Here is a 21,079-nt window from a genome sequence, read left to right as displayed (position 1 = left end):
GGAATAATCACCTCCTTATCCCTGCTGGAAAAATTCCTGTATATCATTGACAATACTCCATGAGCTACTCTTGCAGCCCGTCTGCACTGCTCAGAGAACTTCATATCTGCCTGCACAACCACCCCAAGTCCCTTCCACTCTCCACCACTGTCAGTGTAGTACCACAGAGTTGATACGTTGCTCTGGGGTTGCTGTTTCCCATGTGTAGTACTTTACATTTATCAATGTTAAACTTCATTTGCCACCTCTCAGCCCATCTGCTCAACCTTTCCAGATCCTGTTGCAGCAGCATAGTGTCAGTAGTGTCCTTGACAACCCTGCCAACCTTTGTATTGTCTGCAAACTTGGACATTAAGCCCGATATACCATCATCAATATCATTTATAAATACAGAAAACAATAATGGACCCAACACTGAGCCCTGAGGGACTCCACTAATAACATCAGTCCACGATGAGCAGTGTCCATTGATTACCACTCTCTGTCTTCTCCCCCTCAACCACCCCTTTATCCATAGCAGCAATTTGCCTCCAATGTCACACTGCTCCAATTTGTGTAGCAGTCTTCCATGTGCAACAGTATCAAAAGCCTTTCTAAGATCCAAGTATATAATATCAAAGTTATTCCCTGCATCCAGTTCTTTTGTGACTGCATCATAGTATCCAATCAAGTTGGTCATTAACATTAGCACTAATGACACTAATCATTAACATGTTAATGATTAGTGTCATTAACAATCCTGCCAACCTTTGTATCATCTTCAAACTTGGACATTAAGCCTGATATACCATCATCTGTATCATTTATAAATACAGAAAACAATGGACCCGACATTGAACCCTGAGGGACTCCACTAATAACATTAGTCCATGAAGACCAGTGTCCATTAATTACCACTCTATCTTCTCCCACTCAACCGTCCCTTTATCCATAGCAGCAATTTGCCTCCAATGCCACATTGCTCCAAATTGTACAGCAGTCTTCCATGTGCAACAGTATCAAAGGACTTTCTAAAATCCAAATATATGATATCAAAGTTATTCTTAGCATCCAGTTCATTTGTGACTACATCATAGTATCCAATTAAATTGGTCAGACAAGACTTCCCCTTAACAAACCCATTCTGTGTCTGAGCTATAACTGAAGTCTTGTCTAGATGATCCTGCAATGCTTCTTTAACCAGTGCCTCCATTAGTTTCCCTGGAAGAGAAGTTAAACTAACTTCTTACCCAGTGGTGGATTTAGCACTTGAGAGACCCCAGGCGCAGTTCAGTTTTGAGGCCCCCCTCAAAATATTTTCGGTACCACTACAGTGTGCATTCTACTCACACGTTTTTACTATAGCACGCGCTCTAGATTTGTTGTTGTGGTTTTAATCATTTTGGTTGCGCAATTCTTTCATACATATTTTATTAATTAGGAATTAAAAAATTAATTCCCAATTATCACTTGCTATAAATGTATAGCAAGTGATAATTGGGAATTAATTTTTTAATTCCCAATTAATCCTCATCAAACAATTCAGTTTTGATAAATACATAAACAATACATAAGATATTGCAGATATTACTTACTTGATAACAAAACAAAAATACTCCTACACTAAAACACCAACCACACCAAAGTCTAGTAATTTGTAACAGATTCGTGAGTGAAATGTTAGTTCCGAAAGCTATTAAAAAAGATGATGCTCTGTTACATGTGAGCCAGCGCAGTACTGATTTCAGAGGCTTTAAAAGACAATTGTGCTTGCTTATTGGTTCCCAATTAGTAACGAATAGTTTTGAACAGCCTCCGCAAACAAATCTAATATCGTTTCTTGAGCAATGTCGTCACAGAGTTCTTCACTCGTGGAATTACTTCCACTAGGAAAAAACTGAAAGTGTTTAGTAGTAGTAGTAGTGGCATGTGATGCAAGAAAGCAAGTTTATGAGCTTATGCAGCATCCACCAAAAAAAAAAAAAAATCACACCATTCCCTCCAAATGCCTGTCTAGTTTCTCCTTAAATTTATTTAACCTATCAACTTCCACAATGGCAGATGGAAGTTTGTTCCAGCAATTAACCACCCACTGGCTAAAGGCAAAATTGGTTCCCATTTAGTTACGAATAGTTTTGAACTGCCTCCACGAACAAATCTAATATCGTCACAGGGTTCTTCACTCGTGGAATTACCTCCACTAGGAAAAAACTGAAAGTGTTTAGTAGTAGTAGTGGCATCTGATGCAAGAAAGCAAGTTTATGAGCTTATGCAGCATCGGCCAAAAAAAAAAAAAAAAATCACACCATTCCCTCCAAATGCCTGTCCAGTTCCTTATTAAATTTATTTAACCTATTAACTTCCACAACAACAGATGGAAGTTTGTTCCAGCAATTAACCACCCGCTGGCTAAAGGCAAATTTCCGCACATCTATTCTACATCTGTCTTTTTTTAATTTGAATTTATGCCCCCTTAGGTTCGTAATCTGAACAAGTGGAAGGATCCCATCAGAATTCAGCGTGCTCAACCCGTTCAAGGCCTTATACACCTCAATCAGATCACTGTGCAGGTGCCTAGTCTAAAGCCACTGCAATTTGCAGAACTTAAGCCTCTCTTGGTAAGAGAATCCCTTCATTCCCCTCACCAATCTTGTTGCCCTTCTCTGTACACCCTCAAGAAAATCTACATGCTTCCTAAAATGAGGCCTTCAGACCTGTACGCAGTACTCAAGGTGTGGCCTGACCATTGCCTTATACAGAGGGACAATCACCTCCTTTTCCTTGTTAGCAAAATTCCTATATATCATTGACAAAACTCCATGACCTGTCCCAGCAGCCTGTCTGCATTGCTCAGAAAACTTCATATCTGACTGCACAATTATTCCCAGGTCTTTTTCATTTTCTACACCTTAAGTGTAGTACCACACAGTTGGTACATTTCTCTGGGGTTACTTCTACCCATATGCAGTACTTTGCATTTGTCAAGGTTAAACTTCAGTTGCCACTTCTTAGCCCATCTGCCCAAATTTTATAGATCCTGTTGCAGTAGCATACTGCCATTACTGTCGTTAACAACCCTGCTGACCTTTGTATCATCTGCAAACTTCAACACTAATCCTGATATACCTTCATCAATATCATTGATAAATATACAAAACAACAGAGAACCCAACACTGAACCCTGTGGGACTCCACTAATAACATTAGTCCACGAAGAGCCGCCTCCGTAGCCAGGTGGGAAGGAGCAGCAGTGCATAGCACACGCTTCTTGATTAGACCGGGGTTCGAGCCCGTCACCACCAAATACGGAGGATGCGGAAAGGTCAGGGAATGACCACCGCATATTCCCGGAGCAATATGGCCTTAATTGCTAATGCTCCTAAAAACCAAACAACAACAACAACATGCACGAAGAGCACCCATTAATTACCACCCTCTGTCTTCTCCCACTCAACCATCCTTTTATTCATTGTAGCAACTTACCCTTAATACCATTCTGCTCCAATTTGTACAATAGTCTTCCATGTGCAACAGTGTCAAAAGCTTTCCTGAAATCCAAATATATGATATCAAAATTATTTTTTGTATCCAGTTCCTTTGTAACCACATCATAATATCATATCAAATTTGTCAAACAAGACTTTCCCTTAACAAACCCATGCTGTGTCTGAATTATTGCTCCAGTCTTGTCTAGATGATCCTGCAATGCATCTTTAACCAGTGACTCCATTATTTTATCCAGAACAGAAGTTAAACTAACTGGTCTGTAATTACTCATGTCACCCTTCGATTCCCCTTTGTGAATTGGGGATACATTTGCACATCTTCAGTCCTTGGGGACCTCCCCTGATTTCAAGGATGCTCTCATAATTATGGCTAAGGGTTTGCTTAGTTGCTTTGCCGCCTCCTTTAATATAACTGGATAGATCCCATCCACCCCAGGTGCCTTTCTTATGTTTAACTTCAACAATTTCTCCTTTACTTTTCTCTCAGTTATTACAAAATCATCAAGCACCCTGCTACAATTTGATAACCTTCTGCCATTTTCAAACCTTAATAGCTCCTCATGTGTGAATGTAGATGCAAAATACTCATTCAGTTTGTTTGCTATCTGAGCAGAACCATCAACAGTCGAACCATCGATACCAAGTGGACCAATCAGATTCATCCCCTTCCTTTTAGAGTTTATATAAGTAAAGAAATCCTTCCTGCGTTTCTTAGCATCTTTTGCCAAACATTTCTCGTAATCTGCCTTCGCCTGCCTAACATCGTTTGTGACCTGATTACCGACTAGCTTATATCTGCCATAGGCTTCTGAGTCACTTGATAATTTATATGCATCCCATGCATTTTACTTCTCTGTCACGAGTCTCATTAGTTCATTTGATAACCATTTAGGCCTAACCTTGAAGAATATTTCTTAATAGATACGAAACTTTTAGTAGCATCCATGATTAATTCCTTGAATGCTTCCCACTTAGAATTTACTGTTGGTAACATTGTCAGTTGATTCCACTGTACAGAATTTAAAAACTGTCTGAGACCACTGTACTCACCTTTACGGAAGCAAAAGCCCTTTCCTTTACCCCTGATGGTAATTATATCTTTAAGTTAATCCCATATTAGTACACTGTGATTACTGCCACCTAGCGGTTCCTTTATCTGCAAATTCTTAATACACGAATGATCAATTCTGATATCCAGATAAAGAGTATTACCCTCTCTGGTTGCCTCTCGAACATGCTGCTGCAGAAAACAATCATCCAATAAATCCACAAAAGTCTGACTAGTGTGTGAGTGACCAACCCACAAGTTCCAGTTAATATCTGGGAAGTTAAAATCCCCCATTATAAGACATTCCGATTTTTTAGCATTAGCATTAGTAGAGGCATTTGATGCAAGAAAGCAAGCTTATGCAGCATCAGCCAAAAAAAAAAAAAAAAACCCACTTCCACTTCACCCCTCTGTTCGTTCAAAATACCTGTCCAGCTGAGCCTTAAACTTATTTAGGCTATCAACCTCCACCACAAGGGATGGAAGTCTGTTCCACCAACCAACCACCCGCTGGCTAAAGGCAAATTTCCGCACGTCTATCCTACATCTGTCTTTCCTCAATTTGAATTTATGCCCTCTCAGGTGATTTTTCTGAGCTAGAGGAAGAATCCCATCAGCATTGAGCATGCTTAAACCATTCAAGGCTTTATACACCTCTATCAGATCACCTCGCTGGTGCCTAGTCTCCAGACACTGTAATTTGCAAAACTTAAGCCTTTCTTCGTAAGAGCACCCCTTTGTTCCATTCACTAATCTTGTTGCCCTTCTCTGTACTCGTTCCAGCAGCTCTACATCCTTCTTGAAATGAGGCCTCCAGACCTGTATACAGTACTCTAGGTGTGGCCTGACCATCGCCTTATACAATGGAATAATCACCTCCTTATCCCTGCTGGAAAAATTCCTGTATATCATTGACAATACTCCATGAGCTACTCTTGCAGCCCGTCTGCACTGCTCAGAGAACTTCATATCTGCCTGCACAACCACCCCCAAGTCCCTTTCATTCTCTACCACTGTCAGTGTAGTACCACAGAGTTGATACGTTGCTCTGGGGTTGCTGTTTCCCATGTGTAGTACTTTACATTTGTCAATGTTAAACTTCATTTGCCACCTCTCAGCCCATCTGCTCAACCTTTCCAGATCCTGTTGCAGCAGCATAGTGTCAGTAGTGTCCTTGACAACCCTGCCAACCTTTGTATCGTCTGCAAACTTGGACATTAAGCCCGATATACCATCATCAATATCATTTATAAATACAGAAAACAATAATGGACCCAACACTGAGCCCTGAGGGACTCCACTAATAACATCAGTCCATGATGAGCAGTGTCCATTGATTACCACTCTGTCTTCTCCCCCTCAACCACCCCTTTATCCATAGCAGCAATTTGCCTCCAATGTCACACTGCTCCAATTTGTGTAGCAGTCTTCCATGTGCAACAGTATCAAAAGCCTTTCTAAGATCCAAGTATATAATATCAAAGTTATTCCCTGCATCCAGTTCTTTTGTGACTGCATCATAGTATCCAATCAAGTTGGTCAGGCAAGACCTCCCCTTAACAAAACCATGCTGTGTCTGAGCTATAACTGAAGTCTTGTCTAAATGATCCTGCAGTGCTTCTTTAACCAGTGCCTCCATTAATTTTCCTGGAACAGAAGTTAAGCTCACAGGTCTATAATTACTTGTGTCAGCCTTTGATCCTCCTTTGTGAATTGGGGTCACATTTGCACATTTCCAGTCTATGGGTACCTCCCCTGAGTCTAAGGAAGCTCTCATAATTATGGCTAAGGGTTTGCTTACTTCCTTTGCTGCCTCCTTTAATATAACTGGATAGATCCCATCCACCCCGGGTGCCTTTCTTGTGTTTATCTTCAACAGTTTCTCCTCCACTTTACTCCCAGTTATTTCAAGATTCTGTAGCTTACTGCTAGAGTTGAATACACCTCTGGCATTCCCCTCGCTGAATAACTCCTCATGTGTGAATGTCGATGCAAAATATTCATTTAGTTTGTTAGCTACCTGAGCAGGATCATCAACACTTGACCCATCAATATCAAGTGGACCAATCTGATTCATCCCCTTCCTTCTAGAGTTTACATAAGTAAAGAACTCTTTGCTGTTTTTCTTTGCATCCCTTGCCAAGGATTTCTCGTAATCTGCCTTCGCCTGCCTAACCTCCTTTGTAACTTGGTTGCATATCAACTTGTATCTATCATAGGCTTCTGTGTCATGTGTTAATTTGTATATGTCCCATGCATTTTTCTTCTCTGCCATATGCCTCATTAGTTCATCTGACATCCATTTTGGCCTAAACCTTGAACAATATTTCTTAGTTGGTATGTAAAGCCTAGTAGCTTCCAAGATAAGTTCTTTGAATGCTTCCCATTTTGAATTTGCTGTTGGTAACATCATCAGTTGGTCCCACTGTATAGAATTTAAATACTGTCTCAGTCCATCGTAGTCGCCTTTACGGAAGCAATCACCCTTCCCTTTACCCCTAATGGTAGTTACCTCTTTGAGTAAATCCCACTTCAGCACACTGTGATCACTGCCACCTAGTGGTTCATTTATCTGCAGATTCTTAATGCATGAATTTACTCGCCCACTCTATTTCTCTGTACAATTGTTCATTGTACTCATTCGAGTCATTAGGCCTATAACACACTCCTACTCTTATTTTTGCTTTCGCAGTGCTTATGTCACACCAGACTGACTGAACAGTGCACTGTTCATCTATATCAACTGGATGCACATCTTTTGATTTTATGTTTTTCTTAATTAACAGCGTAACACCTCCTCCCTTCCTACCCTGTCTATCCTTTCTGTACACATTGTACTCCCCAAATTCCAGTTCAGCATTCCTTATATCTGTGTGACACCACGTCTCTGCTATCCCAACAATATCCGCCTTTGATGTCTTGACCAACACTTCAAATTCATCAACTAGTCAAGTTAAACTCTAATTTACAGACAATGTGTCATGATGTGTTACAATAACAATTATCCTAATGAGGAGGGAGGCTTATGTACTAAAAGAGGGTAAGAGTAAGGTAAAACTTACCAGTATAAGGAATGTCTTGGTCCACTGTATCTGGAACAGCAACTGTATCGTTCCATTCCAGTCAGCTCTGCTGGAAGCTTCAGGTCGGTGGTCTAGGTAAGGCTGTGGTAACAGTCTTTTCTTAATCTTTGTCGTCTTCTTCTCTCTCTCTCTCTCTCTCTCTCTCTCTCTCTCTATCAATTCTTTCAAGAGGACTCCCTAGGACTCTAAGAAGATTTTTCCCAGAACTCTCCAAGACTGCCAAAAGCTCCTTCAAAGATTCTAAAAAACTTTCTCTTTGCTCTTCTAAACGAATGCAAAAATTCTCTACCCTAAAACTCTCTTTGCTCAAAACTCCAAAAAACTCTAAAAACTCTGCAAGAAGCTCCTCTTCCTTTGTTCTTACCTGCGTATTTATAGGGCCATGCTCCCATTGGTCCAGAGCTCGTTTTTGTGGGGGAACTAACTTCCAGGGCTGATATCTCGGTTCCAAAAATAGTAAAAAAAAAGGAGTTATAACCATGCGAAAACGAAACTCATATTTGTTCGGGGTGAGAGTTCCTGATCTCTGAACGCGGGAATCCAATTCCTGCGAAAGGAACTTATTGATACAATATACTCCACAGTTATTAGATTTGGGTTTCCCATTAAAAGTCTATTTTCAATAGTCATAACTTCTTTCTATGTGATAAAATAATCAAACACTTCTTTATTAACCACACTTCCATCTCCCGTACATTTGCATATCTCTAGTCCATGGGGACCTCCCCTGACTCTAAGGTTGATCTCATAATTATGGCTAAGGTTTTGCTTACTTCCCTTGTTGCCTCCTTCAATATAACTGGATAGAATTCATCTGCTCCAGGTGCCATTTTTATGTTTAACTTCGACAGTTTCCTCTCACTTTGCTCTCAGTTATTACAAAATCACTTAGCTCCCTATTAGAGGTTGATAAACTTCTGGCATTGCCTTCCTTGAATAACTCCTCATGTGCGAATGTAGATGCCAAAATACTCATTCAGTTTATCAGCTACTTGAGCAGGATTATCAATAGTCGAACCATCTATGTTAAGTGTACCAATCTAATTTATCCCCTTCCTTCTAGAGTTTACATAAGTAAAGAACTCTTTGCTAACGATTTCTCGTGATCTGCTTTCCTTTAACTGCTTAACCTGTAGCCTCCTTTGTGACTTGATTACAGTATAGCTGCAAGCCTCATTAATTTATATCTGCCTTAGGCTTCTGTGTCACCGGATATTTATATGCATCCCATGCATTTTTCCTCTCTGCCGCAAGCCTCATTAATTCATCTTACATCCATTTAGGCCTGAACCTTGAACAATATTTCTTAGTTGGTATGAAAAGCCTAGTAGCCTCCAAGATTAAGTCCCTGATACAGTGGGATCAGTTGATCCCATTGTATAGAATTTAATAACTGTCTGAGACCACTGTAGTCAACTTTATGAAAACAAAAAACTTTCCCTTTACCCTTGACGGTAGTTACATCTTTAAATTAATCCCACATCAGTCCACTGTGATCATTGTTACCCAGTGGTTCCTTTATCTGCAAATTCTTAATGCATGAATAATCTCTGCTGATAATCAGATCAAGAGTATTACTCCCCCTGGTTGCCCCTCGAACATATTTCTGTAGAAAACAGTCATCCAATAAATCCACAAAAGCCTTGCTAGTGTGTAAGTGACCAACCCACAAATTCCAGTCAATATCCGGGAAATGAAAATCCCCCATTATAAGACACTCTAATTTACTGGCCCACTCTTATTTCTCTGCACAATTGCTCATTATACTCATCAGATTCATTAGGCCTATAGCGCACACACACACACACACACACACACACACACACACACACACACACACACACACACACACACACACACACACACACACACACACACACACACCTACTCTCATTTTTCCTTTCCCAGTGCTTATGTCACACCAAACAGACTCAACATTGCATTGTCCACCAACATCAACTGGATGCACTTCCTTAGATTTTTATATGTTTCTTAACTTACTGCATAACCACTCCTTCCTTCCTACCCTATCTATCCTTTCTGTACACATTGTACTTCCCAAATGCCAATTCTGCACTGCTTATCTGTGCGACGGCATATCTCTGATATCCCAACAATATCTGCATTCGATGTCTTGATCAGCACTCTGAATTCAAAATTATTTAGTATACTTTTAGCATTGGTGTACATGAAACTATACATGCACCTCTTCTTACTCTAAGTTACCCTATCACAGCCCGTGTATTTACTTGTTCCATGACTCCCAGTCACTCTTAAAATCCCCAGCAACTTTCTCTCTTGGCTGCTGCTGATTACAATAGAAGCCGTGCAAGAATCACTTTCACCTCTGCCTGCAGCTACTGTTAATCTTTTAGTCTGTGAAATACTCCAATGTAGCAGTTTTCTGACCCACCTAACACTGCCTCAATACCATTAGCAAATATTCTTGCAGCCCTTTTATTAAGTGTTTGCCATCCCTGTAGAAGCAGTTTCTCCTGTTAGCAAGCACAGACCACGCCAAAAAAAATTCTACCCTGTGAGCCTTGCACAATCTCTCCAGGGCTAAATTGATTGACAAGGCTCTCATCATATACTCCCTTTTATCGTGTCTAGGCAGACACTTTCAGATTTAACCCTAACTCTCCCTGACTTACGTAAGGGTTACGTTCCGCGGAACTCTATGTAAGTCAGAATTTCCCTAAATGCTTATGCATCACTCCAACTATGTGCACTGAATTGGATCGAAGAAAAAAGAAATGTTCAATGAACATGTAAATAGAATTATCTATTCAATTTTTTTTTATCTCATGCAGGAAAAACTACAAAAGTTTACAAAAATTTAAAAATGATAAAATTACAAAGAGAGAGAGGAGGCAGGCATAAGGTCAGCAAATTTTACCTTTCTAGCATCGCTGCCAGAATTAACTCTCCAGCTGATAAGCATGCTGCAACGGAGGTTGAGGGCTGTGGAGATTTAAAAGGGTTTTTTTCCAGCACATCACAAAATTTCTCTGCAGCTGCAAAATCAGCACTGGCGACTTCAGAGCATACTTTAATATTTTGGAAACTAGCGCGATGCTTGAACCTATTAAACCACTGGTTGCTTGCCATGAACACCGTACTTATCTTTAATGTCTTCATAAATACTTCTTGCTTTTGCTTGAATGGCCATTGGACTCAGGGGCACTTGCTTCTGAATCTGATTTTCCATCCATATTATTAATAGCTTTTCCATCTTCGATATAGCACCTGAATGCTGTTTTGTGATCACTGTTGATCTTAAATGTGTTGATTTATCCTTTAACATGTTCTTTTATACGTGTATTATCCCTCAAAATAGTATTCACTGTTGAAGCAGCGAGACCTAATTCTGTGCAGTAGATGACAAACTTTGCCTGTTTCCTACTTTTTAATTGATCATCTTTATTTCTAAATCAATTTTGTTTCGTTTCCTAGCACTGCCAGCACTTGCACTTTCCATTGGTCCCTGTACCATTGTAATATGTAAATAGGAATGAAGAGAAGATTCTGAAAATTTATTTATGTTTTTTATATGATTGAAGATTTCAGTGAAGGGAAACTCATTTCATCATAATACCGTAACGTAAAAACTCACAGAATTCCAGTTATTGGTATTATCGCAAATGCAATAAGATTGAGTTTACTACCCATTTATAATAGATTGTGCTAACAGAAAAGCCCAATAATCCAAAAAGTGCAAATTGTTTTTATTTTTTTATGGCAGTGACCTCCAGAAATGTGTTTTAGAAAATTTCACAAAGGCATTCAAAATCAAGTCTTATAATGAAACATGGACTAACTTAAAAAAATACACTTCCAAGATTTTTCTAAGTTTGCACCGGCCAGAAGAAACGTACGTAAAGTCGAATTTCTGTAAGTCAGGTATTACGTAAGCCGGGAAGTGTCTGTACTTGTTAAGTAAATCTGCAGATCTCCTACTCTTAAAGTCATTAGTGCCAACGTATACAATAATATCACCTTTTGTTCTCTTAAATGATATCTGCTCTACAATGTCGTCAACTGTCCCCTGGCATACCCTAGTTCTGTTCCACTTATCCTTTTTGCATAATATATTCTCCATCTCCGTGACAATAGAGTCACCAACAATAACTAGTTCCTGTGGGACCAGCGCATTCTGCCTTGGAGATTGATGCTATGTTTCCTGATGCACAGGAGTGAGCTCTGGTGTTGAGTTGAGCAGCAGAGAGCTTGATGGGCCCCTCGTATTAATTTCTTTGAGGGAATCTGCTGTATGCCCCAAACTCTTATAGATGCCCATCAGAATGCTGAGTTGGTGCTTAATTTCTTCATAGTCTCTGCACCTAGCACACACAAAGCCATCCTCCTTGGCTAGATCACATCCTGTTCTAGAAAGGTCTGCAAACATTTCACACATTTTTTTACACTGTGAAGCATTGGAGAATCGCCCCCTTCAGTTCTCCCCCAAGCCACAGCACTCCTGTTACTTTGTGCCCATTGCTTTGCTGCTGTAGTCTGGGTCAAGATTCTGTTTAAGTATAATTTAATAAGATTAATAAATTTACTGATTAATTGATAAATTAATCAGTAAAATTTATCAATATATAAATTAATCAGTAAAACTAATTAACTGATTAATTGATACTATACTAATCTAAAGGTTTCTAATGTTCTGCAATGTATTTCACTATCTAGTTTTGGTGCATTGTTGGTGGTTGACTCTTGCAAAAGACACCAGGGTAGTGCTTTTTGTGACACTATTCTTATCTGTTTTATTTGTTTTATTATTATTGTGTGTGTGTGTGTGTGTGTGTGTGTGTGTGTGTGTGTGTGTGTGTGTGTGTGTGTGTGTGTGTGTGTGTGTGTGTGTAAAGTTTTCTTTTGCTTAATTATTATAACTTTGCTGCTCTCTCTTGTGTACATGCATCCATAAATTTATATTTAAAAAGAGTGGTTGTACATTTAACCTTTCTTGGCATATGCATGTTACAAATATTGCATCCTCTATATTGCAAAAGCTAAGGTTTCTATTTTGTTCTTTGGGCTAAACAACTCCTCATTTTGTACAAATTATAAATCCACTCTGTCTAGATCATATCTTCAAGAGAGCAGTCAAGTTAATTAATAATATAGTTTTGATAAACTCACTTCCATTTCTTTCTTCCAAAGCCAAAACAATTCATACGTTAGTCAATACACATTCCTGGTTGACCTCCACATTAACTGAACTAATTGTTTTTCCTCTACATTTATCCCTTCTGCTTCTGTTCTTTTTGGAACAACTTTCTTCTCATGTATTTCCTAAAGTCTTCAAGTTTGTCTTCTCAGCTCTCAGCAAAATCAGTTTTTATGCCTGTACCAGGCATAAAAACTGATTTGGTGGTTCCCACCATAAAAAGAAAAAAACCCTGGATCCTTTGTGTTAAAAATTTTTTGCAATTCCAATTTCTAAAAATTGGCAGGTGTGAGTAAGAGAGTGAGAATTATACCATTAATTTATTTGTACAGCCTATACTTTAAAAACATATAGATTGCAATAAAATATTGGATAGGATTTCTCTAATAAAATAATTTGTAATAATTTTATATTATAATTTGCAGTCCAAGGAGTGACTGAAAATGACAAGAAAATGAACTAATAAGATTAATTAAGTAAAAATTTTTGTTATTCTATAAATTACCATTTCCTTTAAAAAATTATAATTATATAATAATTTAAATACTTCTGTGGCACTAGTTCTGTATTCAACTGTGTAATTTGCTACTCAGCAATACCTTGATGTTATTTGAACTTGTGCTTCAGGAAGGATAAAAAGTACTCGTCTTTTGGATTATTGAAGCTTACTGTTACCAATTTGGAACTGTTTTTAAAGAAGGCTTTTCATAATAGTTCTCTTGAATCTTTTAAGAGAACTGTTTCTAAAAATGGTTCTCTTAAAAGATTTTTTATCTTTATGTATAGCTTTCCCTAAGGAATTGTGAAAAAGAAGCAAAGGATGAAAAGGCACAAAAGGAAATGTGGTAAGTTTGCATAAACTGTAATAGAGTTAGCACAATATTGTAAGTTAATTTGAAATAATTTTTAGCATCAGAAAAAAGTCTGTATATAGTATTGAGGAGTTTCTTGAGCTATTATTTATGTGCTAATTTCACTTTTAACAAAATAAATTTATTTTTGAATTATACCAAAATCTTTAGCCCTATGGTTCATAAGATTATGACTTTGTTACCTGGTGTTCCTTTGTATGAAGACAAATTCTTCAAGCAATCCATTCATTAAATTTTTAATTTAGAGGTACACTGCAGGGTTAGGCACATTTAACTTTTAATTTGTGCCTGATATGTTTAAGGCTAACATAGGATAGCAGATTTTTAACTTTCTAATGGGGCATTCCAAAAATATCACGAGTACTCACACTTTTTAAATTTTTACACCAATTGATATATTTGGAGTAAAGGAATAGTGTAAAATTATGTAATTTTAATGATATTTATTTTTACATTATATTGCATACAAGAATGAAAAGTATATTACCTAACAGTAGTCCTGTTATCCAAAAAAATTATCTGGTTACGTCATGTGCAATACAAGCAATACTTTGATACATATCAAAACCCAAAACCAAAACTCTAAATGAATATGAGAGGATTGTATTGCAGAAATTAAATGAGCAGGTATGTACCTTATTTTGTGTACCAGTGTGCAAAGATATGACTTTTTTTTTTGTACAGTTATAGTTTTTTGATTCTTACATGGTCGGTGATCAGTAATGTAAATCTAATGGATGTTTTTTTTTTTCTAAGTTACTTTTTTTTTTTTTTTTTGTTGCATAGAGACTACTAGTTTGTCTACTGCTGGGTTAATTGTGCAAGAATAAAGAAAAAGATATATCAGTTATGCATGTTTTTACACTGTTCTATAATCTCTGTACTGTTGTTTTGATTTGATAAATCTTCTGTAATAAAGTTAATTTATCACAGTACATTTATTTTATTATTTAAAAAATCATTCTGGAATAAATTAACTAATTGGAACTTGAAATAATTGATTAAAAATACTTTTAACTACAATACTATAATAAATAGAATCCTGAAAAAGTAAACATAAAAGGAAGAGATTAATGAGAGAATTGAGTTTTGTTACCTTTTGTGTAACTAGTTTAGGTTTGGGGTAGCCAGTTTAGAATCTAGATAATTAGAAAGTAAATAAAATCAGTCTTAAAAGGAACATACAAACTTGGAGTTTTTCAAAATTTAAATCTATGAATCACCCCCAAAGCTTGGCACTGCTTCAAACTTATATTCAGGGTGTGGTGATGAGGACTCTGGTAAAAGAATTATATCATCACAGGTGCATGTGAACATTCATATTCATATGTTAAAATTAGCAAATCCCAGGGTTTCCCTCATTAGCTGCTCGTAAACGTCTTGTGGTGAAGCCAGCGCAAATGCTGGCCATGCAAGGCGGCCAGGATCAAATTACATCTTGCCACACTTACAGAGGTCAAGACTAAGTGCAATTGAGAAGAAATAGAAAAGGTATATATACAACTTAGGTAAAGTATGGGTAATGGATGAGATTGGGTAAATAGAGTAGAAAAGAGAAGGATCACAGAGGTACCCATCATGAAATAGAAGTTAGTAGCCGACCGGGCTAGCCGAGTGGGTAAAGTACCTGCCAGGCAACCCAAAGGTCGCGGGTTCAATTCCCGCCTCGGGCTTGGATCAAAGTACTGCAAAAAACAACCTTGGGAGGTGCAATATGGCCAGAAGCCGATGCGCCAACAACTACCAAATCAAAAAAAAAAAAAAAAAAAAGAAGTTAGTAGAATGAAAAAGGAAAAGTAGCAGTATAGAAAGTGGAAGTTGTCTTCCTGTCACTTCTTCAAATTCTGAAGAAATGAAATTGTTTACAGCATATATTTACATCATATAAAACAGCAGAAGTCAAAGAGAGTGGAGATAGTCGACTGTCCCCTGTCACCTCCATAAACTCTGAAGAAATTAAGTAATGTACAGCATATAATTACATCAAATAAAAGCAAGTGTCATCATCCAAACTTATTTACAACATGAAAAGTTGCAACTATTTACATGATATGGAAACAGTATATATAATATCCGGAGTTGGTTTCCAGACATCTTCAAGCTTTGAAGAAAAGCAATAATTTAAAACATAATTTACAGCATATTACAGCTTATATAGCATTTACCATTACATAGTAATTCCTAGTAACAAACAAGACATCAAACTGACACCATAAGACTACAAAAATGACAAGTTAAATAGACAATTCAGTTACCTCAATGAACTTCAGATGTAAGTAATTAACATATAGCAGTTAACTGAAGTAAAAAGGTAATAAAGAGGTTTAGCTAACAAACATACCTTGTTAGCTAAACGCGATTGCTTGACCACTTCCTGATAATGGTTCCTGTACTGTAGCCCTGTGATGTCATCTGATTTGTTAGTAACGATGAGGTCAAGAATATTCTCATTCCTAGTACTTTCTCCAACATTCTGGTACAAATAATAATCATCTAGTTTATTTAAAAAAGTTTTTCCCCATGGTGAGTTCCCCTCCCACTTATTCCAATCAATCTGGGGCAGATTAGCAACATATCAACTCTGTGGTACTACACTGACAGTGGTAGAGAATGAAAGGGACTTGGGGGTGATTGTGCAGGCAGATATGAAGTTCTCTGAGCAGTGCAGACGGGCTGCAAGAGTAGCTCATGGAGTATTGTCAATGATATACAGGAATTTTTCCAGCAGGGATAAGGAGGTGATTATTCCATTGTATAAGGCAATGGTCAGGCCACACCTAGAGTACTGTATACAGGTCTGGAGGCCTCATTTCAAGAAGGATGTAGAGCTGCTGGAACGAGTACAGAGAAGGGCAACAATTAGTGAATGGAACAAAGGGGTGCTCTTACGAAGAAAGGCTTAAGTTTTGCAAATTACAGTGTCTGGAGACTAGGCACCAGCGAGGTGATCTGATAGAGGTGTATAAAGCCTTGAATGGTTTGAGCATGCTCAATGCTGATGGGATTCTTCCTCTAGCTCAGAATAATCAAGAGGGCATAAATTCAAATTGAGGAAAGACAGATGTAGGATAGACGTGCGGAAATTTGCCTTTAGCCAGCGGGTGGTTGGTTGGTGGAACAGACTGCCATCCCTTGTGGTGGAGGTTGATAGCCTGAATAAGTTTAAGGCTTGGCTGGACAGGTATTTTGAACGAACAGAGGGGTGAAGTGGAAGTGGGTTTTTTTGTTTTTTTTTTTTTTTTTGGCTGATGCTGCATAAGCTTGCTTTCTTGCATCAAATGCCTCTACTAATGCTAATGCTAATTACAGTCACCCGTAATAAGACATTCACACTTGCTCGTTCCATCTGCATGTAAAGACTCTCGTTATATTCTTCACAATCTTTTGATCTGTAGATTACTCTCACTCTCATTGTTCCTTTGTTTCCCACCAAATCACACCACATTGATTCTATGCTGGCAGACAATTTCAGACTCAGCAAAAGCTCTTTTTGTACTCAGGCTGCCGTTGATAAGAAGCATAACCCCTCCACCCCTTCTGTCTTCCAAATATATTATATGAACTGTAGTGGAACTCGTCATCACCAATTTCTGGGTGGCACCAAGTTTCTGTTAGCCCTATTATATTAGCATTAGTTGTCTTAACCAGGAGTTCAAATTCAGCCATTTTATTGACAACACTACTGACTTTACTGTAGACAGAGAGACTAAGTAATTTTCTATAGTTTACTACCCTGACACACCTCTTGAAATTATTTAGGTTTGTATCTCGAGCTATATCTTCCCCTTCATTTGAAACATTTCTACCCTCAGAACATCTTATCAACATCGGCTGTTGTGGCAACAAACAAGAATTCATGAAGTGAGTGGAAGCATTACTTTGACCTATTTCATTTAATAAATGGGGATCTAAATTACTCTTCTCCCCCTAACTAGCAGTTTCCCTGAATCCTTAGGATATCCTCCATGATACTGGCAAAAATCCCTGCACCACCTTTGTTCAAATATTCAAATGAAAAGTAAATTAATTTAAATTAGAATTTTAAAATCCACTTTTGGATTTCTTTGCCTGTTGGTGAAAATGAGCTGCTACTGAAGTGTCTGAAGCCATCTTAATTAGGAGTCCCCAATCTCTGCATCTCCTAAGTAAGACCCATTCCTAAGCAAGAACCAGTGCCCATTCCTCACCTTCTTGTGGTGTATCCTGTAGGTAGCCAGTAATATCATTACTGAAAATGAATGAGGATGGGCTGTCAAAGTACTAAGCTGTTCAAATTGAGTCAATTTGAAGCTACAGCCTTATTGGGTAGGATGAAGCAGTCTGATTCACGCTGTCTGGGACATCAGTGAGGTCTCTACTATGCTTCTTGGAGAACCAGGATACACACGTGCACACATGCCAATATAGATAACATCTGTAATTTATTAACAAGCAATAACTTTAATGACAAAGAAGCGAAATTAGTAGAGAACTACATTGATAGGATTCTTTAGTATTTTAGCAAGAGAAATTAATGAAAAAGAAACAATAGTTTTGCTTGGAGATTTAAAGAACAGAATAGAAAATGGCAGCTAAATTTTATATCTACATTGATATTTTAAGAAAATTTGGAGGGAAAAGGTACCAAATAATCTGTTATTTCAAATTTTATAAAATATGGTAGTAAGATTAACTGCTTCTTTTATATATTTTTCTTGTTGAATCAGACAGAGCCACTGGCCAATATTTTAGTGGTAATTGAAGGTCTTATGTTTTTGTGACATTTATATGAATTACTACATAAATGCATCCCAGTATAGTGATATATAAGAGCCTGCAATATTTGTGGTTTTTTTTTTTTTTTTTTTTTTTGCTATGACTATCAAATGAAGGTGTAAATTATGCTATATTTGTGGATATTACATAAGTCTAAAGCAGTTAAAGCATAATAGTTGGTGGCACCAAGTTTTGCAGTGCATATGAAGCCTATTTTGCAATGCCTATGGGTGGAATCAAGACAAGTTGTGAGCACGTAATTTCAGTGATTGGTTCAGGTCAATATTAGAGGAATAGTTTTATGGTAGTTGTGCGTCTCATGAAAACAGCTACTTTAATATTGTATCAAAATTTTAAAATAGTATGGTATCAAAGCTTAAAAATTCATTAGATTGAAAAGCTGTATTGAATTATTCCAGTTCTATACATTGAAGGCCTGCCAATTCCCATTTCATTTTGGTTGATGAATCTTGTGAATGGGATAACTGTGATTACACTTCAATAAGTCTGGTCAAGTAAAGTGCTGTATTATCCTAACCAGCAAGAATTAAATGACTTTCTGAGGGGGTTTGATTCTAATCATATACAATGCAATACTCATGACATTTCATTTATGAGTGGAATCAGCTGCAAGTCTCTACCACACATAGAAAAAGATATGTCATTTATGCATGTTTTTTATGCTATTGCAAAATCCCAGTGCTATTGTTTTTATTTGATTTGTCTTTATGAAGAAATCGATATTACTGATTTGTTCATAAAGGTTCAGTGTTGGGCCCATTGTTGTTTTTGGTATTTATCAATGATATTGAGAAAGGATATCAGGGTTAATGTCTAAGTTTTTAGACGATACGAAGGTTGGCAGGGTTGTTAATGACAGTAATGATAGTAGGCTACTGCAAGAGAACCTGGAAAAGTTGAGAGAGAAATTAGTATCGAGAGCCAACCAGAAGGAGTAATACTCTTGATCTGATTATCAGCAGTGATTCTTCATGCATTAAGAATCTGCAGATAAAGGAACCACTAGATGTCAGTGATCACAGTGTACTGATTTGGGATTTACTTAAAGATGTAACTACCATCAGAGGTAAGGGGAAGGGTTTTTGCTTTCATAAAGTTAACTACAGTGGTCTCAGATTTTTTAAATTCAGTACAGTGGGACCAACTGATGATGCTACCAAGAGCAAATTCTAAATGGGAAGCTTCAAGAAATTAATCTTGGAGGGTACTAGGCTTTTCATACCAACTAAGAAATACTGTTCAAGGTTTAGTCCTAAATGGATGTCAGATGAACTAATGAGACTCATGTCAGGGAAGAAAAATATATGAGACGCATATAAATTATCAGTAGACACAGATCCCTATGGTAGAAATAAGATAGTTTGTAATCAAGTCACAAAGGACATTAGACAAACAAAGGCAGATTAATAGACATCTTGGGCAAACAATGCAAAGAAAAACAGTAAAGACTTCTTTACTTATGTAAACTCTAGAAGGAAAGGGGTGAATCAGATTGCTCCACTTGACATCGACGGTTCAATTGTTGATGAGCCTGCTGAGGTAGCTGACAAACTGAATGAGTATTTTGCATCTACATTCACACATGAGGAGATGTGTAGGGAAGTGGAGGCCAGAAACTTAAAACTCTGGCAAGAAGCTAAATGATTTTGTAATAACTGAGAGCAAAGTGGAGGAGAAATTGTTGAAATTGAACATAAGAAAGGCACCTGGGGTGGATGGGATCTATCCAGTTATATTAAAGGAAGCAGCAAAGGAAGCAAGAAAACCATTAGCCATAATTATGAAAGCCTCCATGGACTAGAGATGTGCAAATGTGTCCCGAATTCCCAAAGGGGGGGGGATCAATTAGTGGCACAGGTAATTACAGACCTGTTAGTCTAACTTCTGTTCCAGGGAATATAATGGAGTAATTGGTTAAGGAAGTGATGCAGGATCATCTAGACAAGACTGCAGTTATAGTTCAGACATAGCATGGGTTTGTTAACAGGAACTCTTTATCTGACAAATTTGATTGGATACTATAATGTGGTCACAAAGGAACTGGATGCAAACGATAATTTTGATATCATATACTTGGATTTTAGGAAAGCTTTTGATACTGTGGCACATGGAAGAGTACTATACAGCCGACCGGGCTAGCCGGGTGGGTAAAGTGCCTGCCTAGTAACCCAAAGGTCACGGGTTCAAATCCCACCTCGGGTTTGGATCAAAGTATTGCAAAACCTTGTGAGGTGCATTATGGCCACAGAAGCTGATGTGCCAACAACTACCAAAAAAAAAAAAAAAAACGTACTATACAAATTGGAGCAGTATGGAATTAAGGGCAAGTTGCTGCAATGGATAAAAGGGTTGTTGAATGGAGAAGGCAGAGAGTGGTTATCAGTGGACACTGCTCTTCATGGACTAATGTTGTTATTTGGTTTTTAGGAGCATTAGCAACTAAGGCCATATTGCTCCGGGGATATGCGGTGGTCATTCCCTGACCTTTCCGCATCCTCCGTATTTGGTGGTTACGGGCTCGAACCCCGGTCTAATCAAGAAGCGTGTGCTACGCACTGCTGCTCCTGCCCACCTGGCTACGGAGGCGCCACTCATGGACTAATGTTATTAGTGGAGTCCCCCAGGGTTTGGTATTGGGT

The 21,079-nt window shown here is 38.0% G+C and overlaps 1 protein-coding gene across 2 annotated transcripts in view; it reads left to right on the top strand.

Moving 5' to 3' along the window:
* The window catches only part of LOC150076877 (protein phosphatase 1 regulatory subunit 21), a 371,714-nt gene that overhangs the window by 103,901 nt on the left and 246,734 nt on the right, over positions 1 to 21,079 (top strand). For both annotated transcript variants that reach the window (XM_090386067.1, XM_090386066.1), the window contains one exon: positions 13,579 to 13,637. In XM_090386067.1, the coding sequence (XP_090242193.1) occupies positions 13,579 to 13,637 (59 nt within the window). The remainder of the gene's footprint in view (positions 1 to 13,578; positions 13,638 to 21,079) is intronic.

Source organism: Mastigoproctus giganteus, chromosome 12 (genome assembly GCF_048544385.1).
Source record: "Mastigoproctus giganteus isolate SK-2022 chromosome 12, ASM4854438v1, whole genome shotgun sequence".
NCBI classification, from domain to species: domain Eukaryota; kingdom Metazoa; phylum Arthropoda; class Arachnida; order Uropygi; family Thelyphonidae; genus Mastigoproctus; species Mastigoproctus giganteus.
The sequence above is the reverse complement of the archived record's forward strand: the minus strand, read 5'-3'. Positions and strand labels throughout refer to the sequence as shown.